Genomic DNA, 23,697 nt, shown 5'->3' on the forward strand with positions numbered 1-23,697 from the left:
GAGAATTTTTTCCATTAGTAAAACTGTTGGCATTAATACTTTTTCTACAATATACTTTCAGTAATGTCCCTGAATGAAAATGGCAGCTTTGTCAACAAATTACACCTGGACAAATAATACTAGTCTTATGGAAATACTTTAGAAAAAGAAACAAAATCCTTGTTTAAACCACCCAGTGCGCACTATTTTTTATAAATGTTGAAAAACTTCCCTCTAAGACAGACTATTATAACAATATATGGGTAGAAATATCTTACAGGCATCATGCCATCTACAAGAACCTGAGTGATCAGGACAAAATTCTGCCCCATTTTGATCTGTAGCAAAACTGCTCCTATATGTGATTTTGGACAGCCACATCAACCTAGCTGATGGAAACAAATCTTTCCAAACACTTACATATTTGTGAATTCACACCAGAAGTCTGCAGTCCCCAGAAGTTTCAAAAAACCACAATAAATGAGGAACTGCAAACTGGAATGAAGATTGTAGTTAAGACAGCTACTTACAGAAGAGCTATGTTCATTGCATTTGACAGTTCGAAGAGGTGCACATCTTTGCTTTCAAAAGGGCCAGAGGCCCTTCAACCCCTCCAGAAGCTGTGTGCTTTGCCACACCCTAACTCCCTACCAGTATGACCCTGGGGGAACTAGTCAGGAGCAAAATCAAGATCTCGCTGTAAGAACCAACACAAGATAAAACCTAAAGCAATGGCAGCACTAAACTTTAGCCAGCAATTTGACTTCCAAACAAATTCAAACTTACAGTATTGCACACAAGTTCCAGCCACAGAAGAAATGTAATGGTTTGACCAGTTTTTCCATGCTCCATTGACAAGCATATGACAAAACTACAAAACCAAAAAGTTACACTTCCTTTCAAAGACTTATAAAAAATCCAACCAGTAACCTTTTCCAGCTTCTGGATTTAGAAGAAGTTGGTTATGAATGATGCATAATGCAGGTACAAAACTGCAGTGTGCCAAATTAAAGCCTTTCCTAGAAAATCAGTAATTTAAGCATTTACCTCAGACACACAATTGTGGTACATAAAGAAACACCTCGTGGTGTGTTTACATGACATAAATATAAATAAGTTCAATCTAACAAGAGGAGAAAAAACTTTCTCAATAACAGGAACTGAGTCACATTAGATTAAGTTTTACCTTCAAAACTTATACTGAGGACTCCTGTGCCAAAGCCACACTCAATTATCCACTAAAAAATTCCTTGAAAAGTGGTGTCAGACCATTCACAATGCAGCAACAGGAACCTATGTCCATTAATGTTATTCACATTCTATTACAATCTAGGGTATTTTCATTAGGGTAGGAACAGCTGTAATAATTGTATAACCACAGCTTAAGTCTTATTGGCAGTTCAGGTGGGTGGATGTTGATATTCCCAAGGAAAAAAAAAAGAAGAAAAAAACCAACCAAAAACCCCAACAAAATCACCAAACCACAGGAGGCCAGTATTTGTTCTGCTTAAATTCTAAGAAACATTTGCCAAAAGTCAGAAAGTTTCTAATATGATGAAGACCAAATATGCAGGAAAGAGTGTGACACTTTTGTAAGAGGCTACAAAATTCTACTTTCAGCTTTCCTATTACTGTAATGCAACATACTTATGCGGGGCGGGGCGGGGGGGGTATGTTTATTTCTTTGGATATGTTATAACATCTTAGGCAACAGGTAAAAATTTTTTACACAAAGCAGTTTTCAATTTTGCAAAACAATGATCCACTATTAAGTTAGATACATTAACTCAAAAAAAAAAAAAAAGACAAATTTCAAGTGACCAAGCAGAAATCCCCCCAGTATTTACAGCCATCTTTTTCACAATCTTATAGGTTGTTTTATTTAATTGTTCAAGTTTTCCTTATCTTGTCAGCTGTTTACAGTTGAGAAGGAAAAAAGATTTCCATGATTTTCACCCTCACAAAAATACTCCGTTCTGACTGGTCAGAAGGCAAGCATCTATTAGAAACACTTAAAAATTTTTATTCTACATATTATAACTCACCTGCTTGGGAAGCCGGAAGAGAGAATTTTTGTAAAATATATCTTTAGCCTGACTCCATGTTCCATCGATGATGATCATAACAGATGGACTAGAATACATCACAGCAACTTCTTCCAAATTGGTTGCTTCAGCTCCAGGATACAAAATAAGAGTATTGGGATTTCTGCACACAGTTGCTAATTCAGGATACCTTCAATGCACAGACACACAAAATGACAATAATTGTTACAAGTTTTCATTACATTCTTCCAGATGTTCCAAGTTACTAACTCCTACTCTTCTTCTCCAAATTTTACTTAAGTTTCAAAAATAGTCCATCACTTAGCTACTACTTTCTCTTTCCAACAGCCCATAAGTTGTTGATTCTGCCTCAGGTACTAAGGGGGGGAGAAAAAAAACACACACAAAAGTAATCAAAGAAAGCTGGATAAAGCAATAGATCAGGAATATTTTCTGATGATTTAACCATTAAGTCTGTAACATCTATTTGAACCAAAGATGTTTTGAATTGTTTACCAAAGCTCAACATAGGTATTCTAGCAAAATTCATTCAAGCACTTGGCACAGAAATACTACAATCATCCCATTTTGAATCTTGTATATATGAAAAACATCAGCAATTCATGGTCCACATCTACAGGACATTTTTTAAAATGTTACCATCTCAATTTATCTTTTTTTTTTTTTTTTTTTAATTACTACTTCTACAGTTACAGTCCCCAAACTTGTACATTCTCTTCTACCTTCCTGTTGGCTTCTACATTTGGCAATGGCACTAGATGAATAACTATTAAGTGTTCACTTAACATACACGGAAATTCCTGAACTTTTTGCAGGACACCACTGTAAACTAGTTTATAAAAATTTATGAAAGGCATTGTCATTTAAGTAGTATTGGAAGCCTCAAAACCCACCTAGTCAAGTAGGCTGGTAAGAGAGATTTTGAGAAAAAGCTAGCCTTGTAACAAAGACTGCATTTCTTGTCTTGAATCAATTCCAGCAGTATTATCATGTAGTTTTCAGAATCACCTCAAACAGAAAGCAGGAAGAAATACAAAGCAAGGGCTGACCGTCTGAAGCATGTGACAAAAAATAAGAAATTAATTCTGCATAGTACCTCAGAGGTTATAAAGAGTAACTGATGTGGTAGGAGAAGAGCAGTATGTAGTTGAAATAGTGTGTGACTATTTGTGCTCTGAAGTGGAAAGGGAAGCCAGTACAGCTTATCAGAGAAAATAAGGTTAACAATAGCCAGCACACAAAGTGGACTCTCCATGTTACCTATCAAAACCTGCTAGGTGCAAAACCATCAACACAGACACAGGCAGGATGTAGGTATGTAACTTCACACAGAGAAATTCCTAATGCCACTGTGACCACACAGGTTTTTGGGCTGGGCAACTGTACCACTCCTCCAAAAATCAAGCAACAATCTTCCTTAAAAGGAAAAAAAAAAAAAAAGAAAGAAAGAAAGGGAAAAAAAAAAAAAGGTTAGGAAAGAAAGAAATGGTTAACAATGGGGTTTGAGTTGATATATACTAGGTGTACTTCAAATCTGTGCACTCCATGCACTCCATTATCACTCTGTGGGGATATATGTGAAAACACAATTTTATCAGTGTCAGATTCAGGCAGAATTGCAGTGCCTAAGACATTGAAACCCTGTGCTTAAGACTCGTATAGGACCATATGGGAAATATCTAAAATGAAAGAGGAACTGAATTCAGTGTAGCAGTAAGCCCAGAGCTAGTATTCCAGTATTTGACCATCCTCAGCCCCCCAAGCGAACAGTCCAGACTGATGCAACACTACGTGGTTCATTACTGTCAACATTATTTACTAGAAGAAGAGTAATGATCTTTCCTTCCAAAATGAACAGTAAAAGAAGTGTAAATAGAGACAGGAAATCTGTAAGGTAAGTCTGTGGCAAATAGAAGTGCATGGAAATTTCTCTGTCCACTAAGTCTGTGCCAAATAGAAGTGCATGGAAATTTCTCTGTCCACTATCTTTATAAACCTTACTTACATTACAGTAATTTGGTATCCCTTCAGTTTAACCAAGAATCATGCTACATAAAATCAAAAGCAAAGTATCCTAATTCTGGGATAGCAGAGCTTTCAAATCATTGGCATCTCTTAGATGATTAAAAAAATTAATAAAATAATGAATTCTTAAAACTAATCCAAAATCATAATGATTATGAAGAACAACAAGTTCATATTATGAACTTTACAACTGACGTATTAGTCTTTGAAATACGATTCAGTTGAAAAAAATGGTTGTCAATGCATATTTATCCAAGAATTCCAGTCATTTTAGTTTACAAGAGTTTATATGCAAAAGCAAAGGCAGGGGGTGTTTCAAACAAATTTTGTATATTTGTCCCACAAATTAACCTAGGATTTGAGGGCTGATTATGCATACACTGCCGTAAGAACTCATAACATTTTACAAACTGGTAGAAGTTGCTGTTATCTTCAAAGAATTTACTATCCACAGACTTAATCCTGGAGTGACACTGAGAACATGCAGAGAGCTATTTAGTACTCTTTCATAGGAACAGGTTCTCCAAAATATATGCTGTGCAACACTTTCTAGGTTATGGTTCACACTGACAGTCACAGGACACATTAGTAGCTTTATTAAAACATGTGTCTTCCATTCAATAAAATGTGCTTGTTCTCCCTTCCTTAGAACAGCACAGGTAGAACGAGCTAAACACAAACACCTAATGATTTGCTTAGAAAGGGATATAGTTTGTATAAAACAAATTAGAAAAAAATTTTGTATGTATTTCTATATAGGTCCCTCCTGTTAATTCCACTGCAGGTTTTGTATTTGCTGGGGTTTAAGGCTTTGTTTCCTGTTAGTTTGCTGCTGACACGTAGTGGTTAGACTTTTTCTATTCACATACTATGACCATTAAGAATTTGTCCCCCAAAACAGTTTTTATGTACATCCTTCAGCTGTATTTAATTAGATCTGTGAAAGAAATTCAAAGTTCACTAAAAGACTGAATTTGCATCTGGTAAATAAAAATGAATCTGTTAACTTAGCAAATTGATATGGCATTCAAAAAGCAAGTATATATCAACATTATCACTTTTCACAGCTACTTAACAAGAATATGCTTCTGATGAGCTTGCTTTGGGTAAACACTGTAATACAGTGTATTTAATCACACACTACTTCTGAAATAATGCTATAGGTCAGGATTTCCACTATAAGAGTCAAATGTTTTTGAAGGAAACTTAACAAGAAACAATTGCAAAAAATTAGCCATTTCACCATAATGCTGAAATAGAGCTGTTGCCTGCTGAGCTCTTTTGAAAACCTGATCCACATCCTATGGTACAACCTTTTTTTTCTGTATAAGCTTTCACTTTTATGCTTAAGCTTACTACAGGATGTAAGTAAAAGGAGTAGGAATTAGATTTCATCTTCACAAAGCTTTACTTCTAAGAGTAAATGCATATAATCCTACTATAAAACCACATTCAAACAATGTTAATTTTTTTTAAATACCATTCCATTGCTAAGTACAAGAGTGATTTGAGACAAATAGTATGGCTTATTAAAAACACAGGAGACAATTTCATTGACTGATATTTGTATTCATGACAACTCATGAAATATTAAAGGATATACACCAGTTTTGAAACTCTTCTCAGAGCCATAGCAGAAGCTCCTTGCTCAGTCCTATGCTACCCAGTAAAATGTATTTTTGCTTTTTATCCCTGCCTAAATTTCCCCTGCAAAACAAGGGTGGAGTCAAAAACTCAGTACCAGGTCAGCTGGCGGTCCAGACTGCCTTGTTTAGAATGACTAGACAGAAATTTCAGGCCATACACTAGATCACTGCACTGGGAGGTAGATAAGCAACTTCTTAGCAAGACACATCTCTGATCCCAAGTTCTTCAAATTGCTAAAAGCTGAGAGAGAAATTGGGTAAGTCTCACCATGCTTGTAGACACTCTTCTGTGAGGTCTTTATCTTTTGGAGTGTGTTTTGTTTGTTTCTTTTAAATTCAAGCTGCTTTTATTTAAATTCAGGAACACAACTCTGTAGCCGAGCTAGACTTGTATCTGTGGGTAAATTAAACCCAACAGAAACACAAAGGTAAGTCAGGAGCAGAAGCCCAAGGTAGGATAAGCACAAGGACAAGCACAAGCTAGGAGCACAAGCATGAGCAGCCACACCAGAATAAGCTACTCCAAGTTACTGAAGAAACAGTTGATTATGATGATGGAAGAATTTCAGACAGCAGCTGCCCACAGTCAGAAACATGGTCATCTTGTTTTTCTTGCTATCTTGTGACGTACAGTAGTACACAGTTTAACAGCATTTGTGACTTCAAACATGGCAAAATATAACATGCCTGTCATCAAGACACGTAACTTTGGTAGTGCAGATGCAAAATGAGGGGGGTTGTTTGTGCTGGAGGCAGCAGTTGCTGTAGACAAGACAACTAGACTGCATGCCTCACAACAAAGCTTTGTTTACGAAATGTCTCCAGAAATGAGTTTGCCCACTAGTTTATGACGACCTGGAATCAGGATCAGTTTGGTGAAAGTTGTTCCTCCTTTAATTGTATCTCTTCTCACCAGTGTTCAGAACATCAACATTTCCTGCCATCTTTGAAACTTCAACCTTGCCTACAAATGCTTGAACATGACTGTGGCCTGATACCAGCAGACATGTCAAAGAAAATGTCGAGGCTGGGCATGGTAAAGGACCACAGCAGTAAGCCCAAGAGGCTAAACCGTGAGGGAAAGAAGAGAGTGAAGAGCAGTATGGTTGCTGGTCAGTGTTGGAGACTATGTTGAGTTACATCTTATTCCACATCATAGTCCTAGGTCTTTAGATCATGCATTTGTAGAAACTTTTCTTAATGTGAAGCATAACTAACTTCAGAGAATTAAAGGGGACTTTAATTTTACTTTCCATTTCAGTCAGAACAGACATGCTGATGGCAGACTCTTTGAAGCCACCAAATTTCAAGAGGAGACTGAGAAGCTCAATTTCTAAACAAGTACTTTTCTTCCTACAGATCAGAGATTGACTTTTAAGGAATTCACAAGTCTGTGTCAGTCTGGACAAAAAAGAAACTTTATGTTGCTACACATGAAAAAAATCTCTTAAACGGTCTGTTCCTCCTTGGCCTTTCTCAAAGACACTGCAAAAGAATGGTATAAACTCCTAACTGAGTGACAATGAGAACTTGTTAATTTAGGTACTGTACTTTAGTATACTACCAGACTTGGCAGGCTTTAATATTACTTTGTTTTGCATGCTACTTCACAAACAACTTTCTCATTAAAGAAGTGGACCGGGTAAAGAATTTCAAATACAAAATTGCTTTATGTTAACTTAATAGCCATGAAGACAATCAACTAAGCAAATCCTTGATTTATTTTACATCACACATATTCATGCACTATGAACACCAGTTATCAAAAGCTTCCTTTAGATTTGTTATGATTAGGACTTCGAAGCCATGAATCTCAATCCTTAAGTAAAAATCTCAAAAGAGTATATTATAGTGAACCTCTGATGAAGTTACGAGTATACGCAATTCACTCATACGTATGTAACAAGGAAAAAGGATGTGCAGCTCTGTAACATTCTACCCTAGCCAAGGCAATCATTTCACTGACTTCTTAACTGTCACTGGGGTGGGGGAGGAAGAATACAGCTTAATTTTTCCTTTTGGAAATATTACAACAGTTTATAACAGTTTTTAGGTGATGTTACCTGATAGGGCCTGAAAATGAACATGGCTTGGTTGCCTGTAAGGCACAATTTAGGTTTGTGAAGTACTGTAAAGTGAGTATTAAGCAATATAATTATAACAATATGAATTAAGTGGTAGAAGTGAGATTTGGTGGGAACTAAAGGGACTTTAAATTCATATGTATTGGACGTTAACAGAAAAAGTGCTTGCTTGAAAAATACACTCAGGTAAAAAGAGTAGTTACTTTCTCTGAAGCCTGCAAGGCAGAACAAGATCTATTCTTTTCTCTGTGGGTCTCTAAGTAATAACTAAGGAGGAAAAGAATAAAATGGAGGCATATATAGGATCAAATGGCTTGGAATTTTCTTTTCTAACCATTTCTACATTACTAAAAACTAGCAGAGACTCTCCAACAAGCTTGCCAAACAAAGCCAACAGAATTTTAAAAAACAAAAGTTGCTCACAGAATTGATGGGCAATAGTAAGAATAAGCATGAAAGGACCAAAACAAATAAAATTACTATTTCACAGCAGAAAGAAGTATAAATTAAAGGCACAAAATGCAAAGGATGAAAAAGAAACACAATGAGAACTTTTGCCAAATCCTGAACACTTCACTGATGTCATAAACCATATGAAAGATAAGAACTATAAGCAAACCTGACTATGGATACAACAGAGACTTGCTAAGATACTAAGGATGGTTATAAAAGTATAGCACAAGTCTAAGCGAGTACCATGAAAACTAGGTAAAAAAGAGGCACATTAATTAAAAAAAAAAAAGGGGGGGCAGAGGGGGGGGGGACGGACGACGGGGGGACGGGACGGACACATGAACCATGACACTGGTTTGCTATCCAGAGGAAAATTAGTAATAAATAAAATTAGGAATAAGTAAAACCTCAAAAATTTAATTTCATAGTTGACCTTTTCAGTGGAATAATGTGGGCAACACAACCAGCATCAACAAACAAGTCAGCACTTACATTAGATTACAGGCCACCTCAAAAAGTACTCTACTGCAGTTAAAATGCAGTGTCCTTTCTTATGAAAAAAAAAAAAAAAAAAAAAAAAAAATTAAAAAAATGCAAACCCCCGAACGTATAGGTGTGAATAGCTGGAGAAGGTCTACTGATAGGAACAGCAAGAGGGAAAAAAGTCTTCATAAGAGAAACTGAATAAACTGAGGTTGTAAGTTTTAGAGAAAAGAAGGCCAAAGGGAAACCTAGTTAACAGTCTCCAAAATTCACAAGAGGAAGGAAATAACTTATGCTCCATGTCCACAGAGGGCAAGAAAAGAAATAGTAAGTATAACTGCAGCAATACAGATTCAAAGCATATAGAGACAAAACCTCACAAGCTCTCCAACAGTAATAAGTTAAGTTCACATGTTAAAACAGACCCACTGAGAATTCTGCAGACTCTCCTGTACCTGCTATTAATACCATGCCTACATGCAGCTGGTCTCACTTTTGTAGGGGAGTAACAGTGGCATCTTGATGATCATTCTATCTCTACTTCTCCAACTATGCTTCTATATACATGTAATGAACATCAAATGCCAATGCTGGTCTTCAGCTGACCTTATTCTTAAACGTATTGATTTCAAGTAATGGAACTATGCTGAAGGAATATCCTCTATATGGACATGACGATGTTTCCAGTGTTCTCACACAGGTACTTAATAACACATGATTTTGCTATGAACGTTCATTCCTGCTGCTGTACCTGCTGCATTTATATATATAACTAGCTTAGAGTTTTAATTAGCAGTTTGTGGACTTCAGAAAATGCTGGAATTCCCAAGAAAAATCATTTGTATCACCTACAGTTGCAGTATTCCACTTCAATCCAGGCTAACATTTTATTGCAGTAATCAAAAATAAGATCAATCTGAAGATAATCACCTACTCTTTCTATAAATAGCTAAGAAATTTTATATTGATATGTTACCCATCTTTCCATGACTGACAGCTGATGTAAAGCTCAAAAGATGATGCAGTTTAAAAGATATGTTTTAAGATGCAACTATGGTTTTAAACTCTGTAAGAGAAATACTTGCAATACTTGCTTCTTATACAAACTACTGTTCAGTCTTGGTTTTGGTATGCATCAGGCACTGCAGCCCTATATAATCCATTTAGTCTGACAACAATCTCCACTAAGCACAATTATTGAGATCTTTCATTCATGCCTGAATTGTATCCAACCACTTTGTCATAGCAGATTTATATGTTCCCATGACTGTACTTAAGACAAGTAGCATTTCATTATCTCTGGGATGCATGCTCTTGAGACGTGTAATTTAAACACTATCTTATCTCATTACAATCCAGTTTTTGTATCATAAACATTTTTATTACACATCCATACTCAGTTTCTCTCAAACTCTCTAAGTGGTTTTAATTCAATGGGGATCTATTAAACTTTGCCAGTGTGAAAGGCAAGTGTTCAAATTTTAAAAATCCAACATTGCCATTTAGTAGCGAACAGTACTAATATTATAGAACAGATGCCAATTTATTATCTGTGGAAAGCCATCAAGGTAATGGCAACTTCTCAGTTTTTCTCATAATTTTTACTATTTCACCTTGGTCATAAGCAGGTGTCTTTGCCTCTCTCAATACTCCCGCATTTGAAAGATTGTAGTAATACTGATCCCTGTAATTCCCATAAGGTAATAAAATGAATAAAAACAAAGGCAACAACCCTCTATCATTTCCACACTCAGAAATACTCCCTTAGGACCAGGACTGAAGCATAAGAGATACTAGAAAAAGAAAAGCCAATGTTTTCATATTAGATACTCTACTTTTTTGTAGATAAATGACATTTAGTCTTTAATACAATCTGGATTATTTTTTTCCCTTTTAAACAGATCAATTGTATAAACAAATTATTTTTGGTGGAAAGATCAAATACTGAGAAATATTTTTAAGGTCTGGAAACCTGTAATTTTACAACTAAATATTTTACCATTTACTAGTGAAAAAGGTCATAAATATAGCTTATTAGATAACCCTTTTTAACCTATGAAAACCTGTATATATAATACTTCTTTAGCAAAAACTCTGGTAAGTTCCCCAGTGAAAAATTATCATTACCAATGCCTTCAAATAACATTGGCTTTTACAGAATAAACATGTAAATAAAATAGAGGTGTGTTTGTCTGTACCAGGACCCTAGTATGTGATATCAAGTTTCTTATTACTGTCACAAGTGAAGCTGGCCTGCAACATTCAATAAACTGGGTTGTTTTTATTGTTCTTCTATTATTCCAATTTCAATTTACTTCTCCTTTCCCATGTACTGTGCTTAAATTAAAAAAAAAAATAGAATATAAGCTAGTAATGAAAGGAAAATTACTTCCTGTCTGTACTGTTAAGACTAATAACAGTTTTTTCTAGAACAATGGTTTTCAACCAATCTCAACATTTAAAAACCTGACTCTTCTAACTAATATGCCAATAGTCATATTTGGTAACATGGGCAGATTAGTTTTAAAAATGAATGCAATGGCAGCCAAAGGTACCTGTGAAGAAATGAAAAGCAGAGCTATTATTTTGGCAAGTTTTTGCTTTGTCAGTGGACCTCAATACCAATTCCCTCAAATATTTAATTACTTCCTCGACAAAAAGAGTTTACTGCAAACCTCTCGTTACCCCTGCCCCCCATCCTCCCAAAAATTTTTAAACAAAAAACAACCCCACAACAACAACAGATTCTTATGCACTAAAACACAGATGTCCACATTCTACTGAAGGACACTTTTTTTCCTTTACAGTGCATTCAGTGACCTCTTCCTATCTACTGGTCATACAATGTAAAACTTAGCAAAAACGTTTTATGGCTTATCTAGCATCATGGAAAAAAAGTAAGAAAACCAATATACAGTTTTCTTATGAAGAACATGAATATTCTTTCTACATAAGAGCAGCAGCAATCGTATGGTTAAGTTATACCCAGCTTCTTCAAGCAATTAACTGCAGAGAAGCCTAGACAGCAGTATTTAGCAATACCTAGAAGCCGTAACCATAGGCTAAACCACTTCTCTACTTAACAAATACACCCAGACTAAGAAGCCTAATCCTCTCTCAAGCAGCATGTAGGACTTGTACTGAAAGGCAGCCAGAGAAACTGCAGTAATTCTAACAGGCTTTTATAGATCCTTTACTGAGTCTTGAGATGCCTGTTATGTTACACAAGCTAACCACCCATTAACATCTCTAAAAGTCTTAAAATCTTAATTTCAACAGCAAGATTCCTTTCCCCCCCACTAAGTCTGTAAAACTTCAGTTAAACATTTGTTTCCTATAATATCTGCATTGCATTATTTGTAACTTGTTTGCTATAATTTAGGATGTTAACTACATACATTCTAAAAGCCAGTACTTCTTCAGAGTGCTTGTTTTGGAGAGAAGGGTGACAAAATTGAAATAGAAGCCATAAAACTGATGAAGAATTCTTGAAGTGTCACCACCAGAGACAAAAATAACCTTCTACTCCTTCTAGTAGAGCAAAAAATTCTCCAAACATACCATAAGCCCAAGCAGGTGTGGGCAGGGGGAAGGAATTTCTAAAGCTACAGCCCCAGAATAGTAGCAGAAGGTCATGCAGTACCTTAATTCTAGCTCAAGGTATAACAAGAAAAGGAAGCAGAGAATTGTACAGAGAAAAGACATCAGAACAAAACTTCTAAATACAGAAAAAATAGCCAAACAAATTAGACACTGAATCCTAGGAAATAAACCACGTATTTGTGTGGGATAATTAGTAAAGTAGACACACAGTGAACAAGAGACACAATGGGACTGTACAATCTTTGACCCAGAGGCCTCTGCAAGCAGCAGGCCTCAAGGACGTAAGTGAAGGCTAACTGTTGCTACAAAGTTTGATGAAATAAGCACAAAAAGCTGAACAAGTTGGGCCTACATGACTGAAAGCAGGACACCAGGCAAGACACAGACAGGAGGAATCATTCGCGTGATCAGAAGGCCTTATCCGATCAAACTATTGCTTTAGGCGCGTGAACAGCACATGTCAACCAATCAGTAGATGGCTTGCGCATGGTTATGGTATATAACTGAATGTTACGCAGCAAATAAAGGGAGAAATCGCTTGATCCACAGTATCTGTGTTGGTCCGCTTCTCCCCAGGGTGAGTCCCTGGCGATGCGTCGTTTCTCCTAGATTGTCGCGACAGGAAAGCGCAACATATTTGAAATGGCAGCAGCAATTAGTATATCTAGAAATGCCACATCCCTTTAAAATAAATTATATCCATTACTGTTTCCCTAAAAAAGTTATGAGTTTTGCTTCAAGAAAGTAATGCACCTGTTTCTCATCTGTAATTTGGGCTAATACAATTAATTTCACTATTAACACGAAGTACTCGCAACAAATGATTTTCAAGTGAAACAGAGGATAAATTTCTAATGCCAGACAACTTCTACTTTTTATTTGATGTGAAAAAAGAAAAAAATTCAATGCAAATTTGGCACTAATTCACAAAGCTGTTGCTGAGATAGGCCCAGAGCCATCACCCTGCCAAGGCAAATCTGGACCACCGCACTATTGTTACACAGGTGGTGAACCACAGCCACTGGTCACTTACATCCACTTCCACAGTTCTTTTGCTGCACAAAGGAATAGTATGCATTTGAAAACAAAAAGCTCATAATATCAAATCTTTCTTTTCTACTACTGTGACACATAATCTTTAAGAACAGAAACATTAGCAGAAGGATCATGCACTGTGTTGGGTTCGTGTGGCAAGGTTTCCGTAGAGAGGGAGCTGCAGGCTTGTTCCCTGTTGGGTATGTCCTGAAGAGAGCTGTAGCCCATGGAGAGGACCCACACTGGAGTAAGGGAAAAGGGTAAGGAGGAAGGAATGGCAGAAAGAAAATGCTATGGACTGAACACAAAGCTGAAGGCTGCAATAGTCAAAGAAAAAAATAGCCAGAGAAAATATTATCCAAATTATATTGAGGAATCTGAAATTTGATATGGTAAAGTACAGTTTCAGATGCAAATGAGCACATGTTCAGTTAGACAGCATTAATTACTTTTATACACAGAATCAACAAAAGCTATGACAGGCTGATCTCTGGCTGCATCTACTCATTGATTGAGATATGGAGTAAAAAGGCGTAAACTTAGTTTAATAAACATAATGATGCTGAAGCACATAAAAAAACTTACAAGAAAGTTAATTGAATAAAGAACCATATCTTGTAAACAGTTTAAAATTATTTGGTAAAAGGTAAGGTTGATATTTGATACAGTAAGAATATTTTTATTTGTGAACAAGCATTAGAAAAGTGCCATACCTACAGTATGGCAAACAGCTTTATAAAATTAAAATTAACATTTCATTACTTCAAAACCAGTTGAAGTTACAAATTTTCCCAAGTGCCCCAATTAATTTCTGATCTGAACTACTGAACTGTAGCAGAGTTGGCAACTATACTGTACAGAATGTATTGGAGATTTGTGTAGCTTGAGTTCAGAGAGCACTGCAAATAAACCTGTAATTGCCTCCTCTCTCCTAAATAAGAGGGTGGTGGACGCAGAGATATTTGCATCTGTTTTCCTGTTAGTGATCACTCATTAGACTATATAATTTTATCATAGTGCACAGAATTATCAAAGTACAGAAGAGTGAATATTTGCAAAGAAGGAAGGTTTGAGAATAAGATTATCTTTCCAGGGAAAAAAAAAAAAAAAAAAAAAAAAAGGAAAACAACCCCTCCCAAACTGTCACAAAGTATAAAATGAAACTTAAAAGCAATAGTGACAAGGCTGTTTATATAACTATGATATGAAACTAAAAAAATGTGAATTCTTGACACATTAGACTTTAGATATAGTTGCTATCTCTGTTCAATATATGCCAGAAATTCCCATTGAGCGGAACAAACAGCATTATTATTCAAAACCAATTGCCTGCAAAAAGTTTATTAGTAGCCTAAAAAGAACATGAATCCCATAACTTACATTTTATTCATTAATATGAGCCTATAGTTGGTTTTCCCTAATATTTCCATAGTGAATAGGAAACCTACTGCTCAAAGAAAGTACTGCAATTGTTAAATATGGTCCTATGAACGATGCTAGGAAAAGACACTGGCACATTTCCCTCTCCCCTCCCCTTTTCTGAAGTATCATCTCTTTATAAAGAGTATCTTAACAGACATCCTTCAAATCACAGAATCAGAGAATGGTTTGGGTTGGAAGGGATCTTAGAGATCATCTAGTTCCAATCCCCCTGCCATGGGGGATGCCATTTTTGAAGAATTATACATGCTTTTGATAAGCAGCAGCGCTGAACCAGAAATACTGATTTAATAAAAATAAGTTTTGATCAAGAACTATGAAGCAGAAGTTATCCTACTAATGTTAGCAAATTTGAGATACCATCAACTCAGACAGACCTAGAAATCTGAAGTCAAACACAAAGGGCTTGAATAGGTGGAAGCTAATGAAAACAGTAAGGGATTTGTAAAATAATCAGATGAAGTAATACTAACAAAGGGGAAAAAATCAGGACATGCTATTTGGATTTATGCTGCTAGAAGACTTAAAGAATGGAAAAAAGACAAAAGACACCTGTAATTTCTAATGTGAACATACCAGAGAAGGCAGGGGAAAAGGGAAAGGAAATTATGCATAAGTTATGTACATTTGAATGCTGACAAGCAGAAAAGGAGCAATATGAATGGCACAAGTTGTCAGTACAGAAAACCCGTTTAATAAAAAAAGAAAAGACATGAAGCAAACAGCAACTACGGTCATGAGAAAAGCAGTGTTTCTAAGTGAGTGTCATGGTTTAAGCCCAGCCAGCAGCAAAGCACCCTGAAGCCTCTCGCTCACTCCTCCCCCACAGTGGGATGGGGAGGAGAAAATATAACAAAAAACTCATGGGTCGACACAAGGACAGGGAAGGATCTTTCATCAGTGATGGTCCTGGGCAAAAACCAGACTCAACTAGGGAAAAAACGAAAATAAATTTAATTTGTTACCAATCAAATCAAAACAAGGATAATGGGAAGTAAACCCAAATCTTAAAACACCTTCCCAGCACCTCCCCTCCTTCCCAGCTCAACTCCACTCCCGAATTCTCTACCACCAGGCCCCCATCGGCACAGGGAGATGGGGAATGTGGGCTGTGGTCAGTTATCACACCTTGTCTCTGCTGCTCCTTCCTCCTCATGGAGAGGACTCCTCACTCTTCTGCTCTGGCATGGGGTCCTTCCCATGGCAGACAGTCCTTCACGAACTTCTCCAACCTGAGTCCCTCCCACATCCTGAAGTCCATGAACTGCTCTAATGAGAGTCCTTTCCACGGGCTGTAGTCCTTCAGGCACAGACTGCTCCAGTGCAGGCTTTCCCATGGAATCACAGCCTTCTTCGGGGGCACCCACCTGCTCCAGTGTGGGCTCTCCCCAGGCTGCAGGTGGGCATCTGCTCCCCCGCTCCCCTCCGTGGGCTGGGGGGGACAGCCTGCCGGCTCACTGCGGGCTGCAGGGGCATCCCCTCCTCCGGTGCATCTCCTCCCCCGCCTTCTGCACTGACCTTTCTGCCTGCATAGGGGTTTCTCTCACATTCCAATCTCCTCCCTCGCTGCAGGTTCCCCTTCTTAAATACATTAACCCACAAGCACTACCACCATCATTGAAGGGCTCGGCCTTGGCCAGTTGCAGGTCCAACTTGGAGCCAGGGAAGCTTCTAGCAGCTTCTCACAGGAGCCATCCCTGTAGCCCCCTCCACCACCATCAAAACCCCACCACACAAACCCAATACAGTGAGAGAGGAACAAAATAAAATGGATACAATGGTAAAAAAAAATGCATATAACTACCGTTCCTAATGATTAAGTTACACATTACAATAATTACAGTTAAAAATCCATTTGGTTCACAAATACAGCATACAAATATTGTGATACCAGCATAAACTAGCTGTCCTGGTTTCAGCTGGGATAGAGTTACCTGTCTTCCTAGTAGCTGGTGCAGTGCTCTGTTTTTGAGTTCAGTATGCGATGAATGTTGATAACACTGATGTTTTCAGTTGTTGCACAGTAGTGTTTAGACAATAGTCAAGGATTTTTCAGCTTCTCAAGCCCAGCCAGCAAGAAAGCTGGAGGGGCACAAGAAGTTGGCACAGGACACAGCCAGGGCACCTGACCCAAACTGGCCAAAGGGGTATTTCATACCATGGACGTCCCATCTAGTGCAGGAACTGGGGAGTGGGGGCAGGGAATCGCCGCTCGGGGACTGGCGGGGTGTCAGTCGGTGGGTGGTGAGCTATTGCACTGCACATCATTTGTACATTCCAATCCTTTTATTACTACTTCTGTCATTTTATTACTGTTATCATTACCATTATTAGTTTCTTCTTTTCTGTTCTATTAAACTGTTCTTATCTCAACCCATGAGTTTTACTTCTTTTCCTAATTTTCTCTCCCATCCCACTGGGTGGAGGGAGGGTGAGTGAGCAGCTGTGTGGTGCTTAGTTGCTGGCTGGGGTTAAACCACGACACTAGCTTTCACATTTTCCTTTCTGGAAGGTTCAAAAATCTACGGTACAGGCTGTTAGAAGAGTCTCTAATCAAATTAATTGGTAAAACAAATTTTGTCAAGATTATAATCATTCTATATACTCCTGTGTTTTGCAGCATCAGCACCACAAAAACAATAGCCTTTTAACAGAAATTAATAGAAATAACTGAAACTACTGTGAATTTAGAAATTAACCAGAATCCTACCACACTGTTTTGGTAACTCTGGCTAATCCTTACTATCAATTTTTCAGCGTCTACTACAAGATACACGGTCACTTCATGAAGTCAGAAGTGAAAACTCCAGTTACCATTGAATCAGCCTGACCTCATGCATGTAAGGAAGCTTGCTTCGCATAAAAGTTTTGAAAATTTCAGTAGAAGTGATTTGAGTCCTCTGCTTGCTTATGCCATCCTTCTAGCCAAAGTCCAAAAGGGCCCTATATTTAACAGGCTCATTATTTGTACTAATAAGGTATGTCAGACACACAAAGAAGTATTTTACACTTTTACATAAAATTCAATCTCCAGTCTGGCAGTGATGCTAACGCCACACTCCCACACCCCTGCCTGCCATACTACTATGATACTGGGTTCATTGTAAATCTATAAGAAGAGCTGAACAGAAAACATTAACTCACAGAAGTGCTATTTTTACAAAACCACCACTGTTCAGTAAGTACTGATGACAAACTGTTTGCTTTTAGCTTCATCATTTTAGCACATCAAAGATTAACCGTAGTATCTGACAATAACATAATCACTACAAAAAAGGTCAGAAATTTGAATGCTTTGGGGAAAAAAACCACAGATAACCAACAGAACTGGTCTTCTAATTCAGAAATGCCATCTGACAAGTCAAGTCACCATGCAAAAATTACATACTTTCAGTAGCATTAAAATGCCAGATTGCAGGAATAATGGACAAGTCTGAGAAAAATCACAAATTAGCACTTAAAAACAATCAGATTAATCATGTCTCATCTTTACCATTACTGTGTCAATAATATGTTGAACACGTCAACTTCAAAAAGCTTTGATTAGTTGTTTACTCCTAGAAAGACTTCCAAAAGTTGGTTCTTTAGCTTTTCTGCAATATAGATCAATCAAGAACAAGGTAAATGTAATCTACATGATTTGTGTATTAGTTTTCAGCCACAAGAAAAGGTGACCCAAGAAGGTGGACCTGGGTAGAGGAAATGTCAATTAAAAAAAAAGTTTACTCCTTCACCTAAACACAAGTTGGTTTGGTGGGTTTTGTTTTTTTTTTTTTTAAAAAAAAAAAGCCTGATTTTCAGTCTTACTGTCATAAACAGAGGCCTAAATATTAAGCTTTCAAATCATCCTAGTTACTCTGTAGTACCCAGTTCTGTGTGGAATTCCTAATGAAATCCTTCTGTGCTCCTATTAGTTTTGGATGCTGATTACAAAGCATAGGAAAAATGTAATTTTGTAGCACTAGGACAAATGAGGAAAAATAACTTACATATACCTGGGCAACAAACTTGTCTTCCCCTTCAAGAGAGGGGCACTGAAAACTGAAAGAGCTACCCAGAGCAGATGGTATGTTTGCTCTCACCTGAAAGCAGACCTCTTCTGACAGCTACAGATTAACAACTGTCAGTTTGCTGTTTGGTATGCCACTGCTAGAGCTGTTGTGATGGAGACTTTAAAAAAAAATAAAAAAATCAGCTGGTGTGTAATACAGCTTCATTTGCACTCAAATCCATAATGACATTTATGCTCCCAAAGGAGTGAAGTGTTCTAAGTTTCAGAAGTGTTGCCAAGATCTGCTGGATCCTGTAATAATACAAATACTCCCACTAGCATTCTACTCTGAAAATTTACAAATGTATGGACAACATCAAGGTCATCTGCCGCATGGTGGGACTTCTACATGCAGAAAAAGAATTTGTGCACCACATTACCCCTCCATCTGTAGGCACTGTTCACATGTAAGATCAGTGCAAGCACAGATTTAGTTTTACTGTTTCTGTTCCCCTCCAACCCATTCACTTCTGGTGGAAGCTGCAAAGGATATAAATAGTGTCACACAACTTCAAAAAAAAGCAAAGGTACAGCCTTAATGTGCTTCAAAGCAATGAGTTTTATAAAATGTATCAGCAAGCACTCTTTGACAATTTTTTTTCTTCAAAGTAACAAAGACAGAAGTCTTCCCCCAACATGGGGCAAGGCTGATTAAGTTGCTTGTACAACAGCTACCAAATTGCTTACAGACAGCATAGCATGGCTTTAAAAAACCAAAAAAACCCAAGCCCTTTTAGTTTAATATGCCATAAAACACGAGCTGAACCACTGCAATTTATGAAGCTTTAAAAGTCCCTTTACCAGAGATTTTCAGCCTAAGAGGAGGGCAGGGACCAGTACAGCCCTCCCCATCCATGGTAAACACTCGGATGTTTCTACCTCTGTCTGCAGATGCCTGTTCCTAGAACACACCACAACAGAGAAGGAACTTAAGTCATTCCAGGTGATTAATGTGAGCTCTCTGAACACATCTACCCAGTTTATGGCCTGAAAGGATGCTAGAAGTCCAAAATAGCACTGATATGATGATCTAACTAGCTATTCAAGTACCAAGTGCTAGTTACAAATAAGGAATATGGATTAAAACACTGGCAGAATGCATATATAGCTAAGGAAAAAAATTTATGTAGAAGTAACACACTGCAAAGCTGGAAGGTAACTTTTCTCTCCTTCTTATCCTTCCTCCTCCCGGGAAGGTAAGAATGAACTCCATGACTGAGCACTCCCAATTTCTGCAGTCTCACTTACATCCACAGTACAAAGCAGGCATACTGCAGATACTTAAGAGTGGAGCCATGACTACTACCTAATTTCTTTTAGCGCTGCATCTGTGTAAGTCAGACCACCAAAATTCATATTAACCTAAAGAAAACTTCCATTTCTTTCACCACCTCCAGTATGTTTTATGGCAAAAGATTCTATTAATTCTCATAGGAACTAGGTAATTATGAATCTATTTAAACTATTTTGAGGCTGAGATGTTCCACAACTGGTTTTGACCTAAAGAGGGTCCTTTAGGTTAGAGAAATATCTCTGGATTCAAACTTCAAGAAGCTTTAATACTGTAATCATCACTTCTAAAAAAAATTCTAAGGAGATTTAATAGAAGAAGACTGTATTGATATCGTTCCACCCTCTGCACATTAATATGAAAAGTTGCTTCATTTTCAGGTTTAATGGGAAGACAGTACAATTTCCCTGTAGCCTGGAATTTCTTAGGTCATTATTATAGTTATTATCATAGAAGACTAATAGAAAAGCAATGTATTTCTAATGTGCTTTAGTTACTATACAGGCAGCACAAAGGTGTGGGAGCACAATTCTGAATCACCTTCCGACAGTTTTGTTCACTGAACTGTACAAAAAGTTTTCTCCAAAGATTAAACTCAATTTTAGAATTAATTTCCTTCAACAGTATTCATTATTTTTATTTGCTTTTATTGAAAATGTATGAAATAAAATTTCACTGGCATTTGTACCAAGAACTGGTTTCTAAGACTTAGCTTCATCTAATGAAGATTAAAGACACTACACAGGACACCAATATTGTCCAAGGTTTCAGAATAATAAAAAAATACTAAAAAAAAATTCTGAAAGCTATGCTTTCTTGTAGTTTATTTTAAGAGAAAGAGGAAAGGATTTGAAAAAAAACATTCTCTGAGAGTTTTTCACCAGTGGCCTCCCTTCTCAAGTATAATCTCCCACACTCAAGTAAAAACTCTTACTTATATTTCAGTAACACCAAATGGTTTGTCAGACAAAGCAAATATGAAAAGAACAGTAAAGAATAGCAAGAGAAACCTAATGTAAGGTAAGAACAGAACTGCAAAAGTTAAGAGTTGCAGAGTAACCACCTGAAATTTCCAAGAGCACAAAACTGAGACAATAAAAGCTACAACCTAGAGGAAGACATATCAAGTGTTTCTGACTATTATACATAATTTATCTCTGCTGGAAATCAGAAGCTTATATCAAAAGTGAATGCACACACTTGAAAAAAAATTAAGAACTCTGTTCTCTATTAATAAAGACACTGAAAAAAAATCTTCATAATTTACAGAAGACCAGAAAAACACAGCAATCCCACTCACCTGTCTTCACTAAAACGTCGGCCAACCAAAATTTTGTATTTGTCTGGAGGAAGACAAGCTGCTAGCAAAGGTACCGTCCTTAACACTCGACTTTCCTATAAAAAAGAAAAGTTACTTTTGAATAAGATCATGAGAGCTTCTATGAATTGTTAATGTTTCCATTTACTTTCAAGTTCTTTTGACTACAGACACAGAAAAAAACCTACCAGATAACAAAATGATCTACAAGAAAAAATACCCAATTTTGATGTATTCAAATTGTATTGTTTTGATTGACAGTATTGAATTTAGTCTTACCTAACTTACAATTATCAGAATAAATTTGAAGTAGGCTATCAGTATCAAAAACGACAACGAATCTTCACAGAATAATAAACAGTGGGCAAAACCCAGCATTAGCATTAATGTAATACCTTGGGGAGCTAATACTGGAAAATGAAGAGAGGGCTTGATTTCCACTAAGAGGTGCTAAAAATAAAAGCACTGGGTGTATCAGATCAGACAGTATGAAATACAAACATTTCCACTCAGCTGTGACTTCACAGTAACAAGGACAATGGCACCAACACTGCCATCTTGTGCCATTCAGGCTGTGCTGACCAGGCATCTGCCTACATCTCTGTGCCACAGATGAGGAAGGCGACTGCCATGCCTGGGTGGGGAGCAAGGGCTCTTCAGATCTCAAAAAGCATTAGAGCGCGCTGTGTTGGAGCAGGGCTTCAGAAAGTGGAGAAAGAGGGACATACTGCTGGCTGAAGCAAACCATCTGCTTATCAAACTGAGCAATTTGTTTCTGTCCTTTATTTAACACAGCTGGGAACACACTAGTTTTTGTCTAGACAAGAAGTATTGCAAACTGAGCTTGAATATTTAGGATGTGAAATTTTGTTTTCCCATCAAGGAAGAGAGAGCATAGATTTATCTTGCCTTTAATGAAGACAGCAAGCCAACACCAATAACTGAATGAAACTTTCAGTTTATTTATTTATCACAAGAGAAAGAAAGGAAGGTTACTAGCTGAATCTAGCAGGAGGCAAGACACTAGAGAGCAGGTGAGGATTACAAAAGCCCTAAACCCAGCAAGAAATGAGTTCTTACAATATTCTCAGCCTGAATGTGTCATGATTGAAACAATGAAAATCCGAAGATAAGTCCCTAAACCACAGGATTAATTAATGAAAACCCAGGGGGCATTGGTCTGTCTTTAAATTTATGAGCCATATATCAACAATTCTGTATTTGTGAACACGCAAGGCCTCAAACAGCTCTCTCAGTTCTCTCTGGGCAGCTGTTACCTTCCACAAGTATCAATGTGCAGCTGCCTGCACCTCTCACATTTTCTTTCTACCAAAATGCTGTTAAATTCATTCTGTGAAGACTTTTATCACTGTTGCCTAAAACCTTTATTAATTTTGCTTTTTCTGATCCATATCTACTGAACCTCTATAAATAAAACATCACGAAGTTGAAGAAAAAAGTTGTCCTGCTACATCCACCACCACTTTGCACAGCAGCAACAGCAGCATGATGTCTCCTAGGGATAGATGAAGATCAAAGTAACTGGGGATTGAAGTGCTAACAACGGGAGGGAGAAACATCCTTCAAACTACCATTGATTTCTTCTATCTCAGCAAAGTGGAATAAGCCATCAATGGTGGTACAGTATTGTTTGTCTTTATTTCTTCGTAATTAAATAACACTCCAAATTCACTAGTCAGAAGACTCCCTTCTTAAGAATGTGAGAAATGGCAATAAAAGAACTGGGAGAAAATCAATTATTTGTCTCTGATAAGCAAACCAAAAGAACTATCATCAGTCAAGGGAAAGTCATTCAACTGTTCCCTCCAATGTCAAATCATTACTTCAGAATTACCTTTCATATCAAATAAATACATTCTCTTACCAACAGGAAAAATTGAATTTTCCAATCTAAAAACCAATCCATATTTACAGGAAGATAAAGCATAAAATTCAAAGCTGAAAGGAATTGTTTGAGAACAGAATCTTAAGAACAGCTAAGTTAAACTAATATTAAAACAGTTTCCATTTGTTTATAATTTTCTTCATTAAAAACCATTTGTATTTAACTAGACTATATATAACCTATTATCATATCAGTTATTTTCCATTTACTGGTTTGAAAATGAGCAGTTACTCTCTCCTTTGTTCTTCTCAGTGTTCTAATAGTGATTTGGAACTCTTTGTTTATTCATTATTTGACCATTGAAGTACATCAATAGA

The 23,697-nt window shown here is 37.1% G+C and overlaps 1 protein-coding gene across 1 annotated transcript in view; it reads right to left on the bottom strand.

Moving 5' to 3' along the window:
• DTWD2 (DTW domain containing 2) overlaps nt 1-23,697 on the bottom strand; it is a 93,042-nt gene that overhangs the window by 34,389 nt on the left and 34,956 nt on the right. The window contains exons 3-4 of the mRNA XM_049794811.1: nt 21,457-21,551; nt 2,025-2,214 (exon numbers count right to left, since the gene is read on the bottom strand). Coding sequence (XP_049650768.1) covers nt 2,025-2,214; nt 21,457-21,551 — 285 coding nt within the window. The remainder of the gene's footprint in view (nt 1-2,024; nt 2,215-21,456; nt 21,552-23,697) is intronic.

The sequence above is a fragment of the Accipiter gentilis genome, chromosome Z, assembly GCF_929443795.1.
Source record: "Accipiter gentilis chromosome Z, bAccGen1.1, whole genome shotgun sequence".
In the NCBI taxonomy this organism is placed as follows: Eukaryota; Metazoa; Chordata; class Aves; order Accipitriformes; family Accipitridae; genus Astur; species Astur gentilis.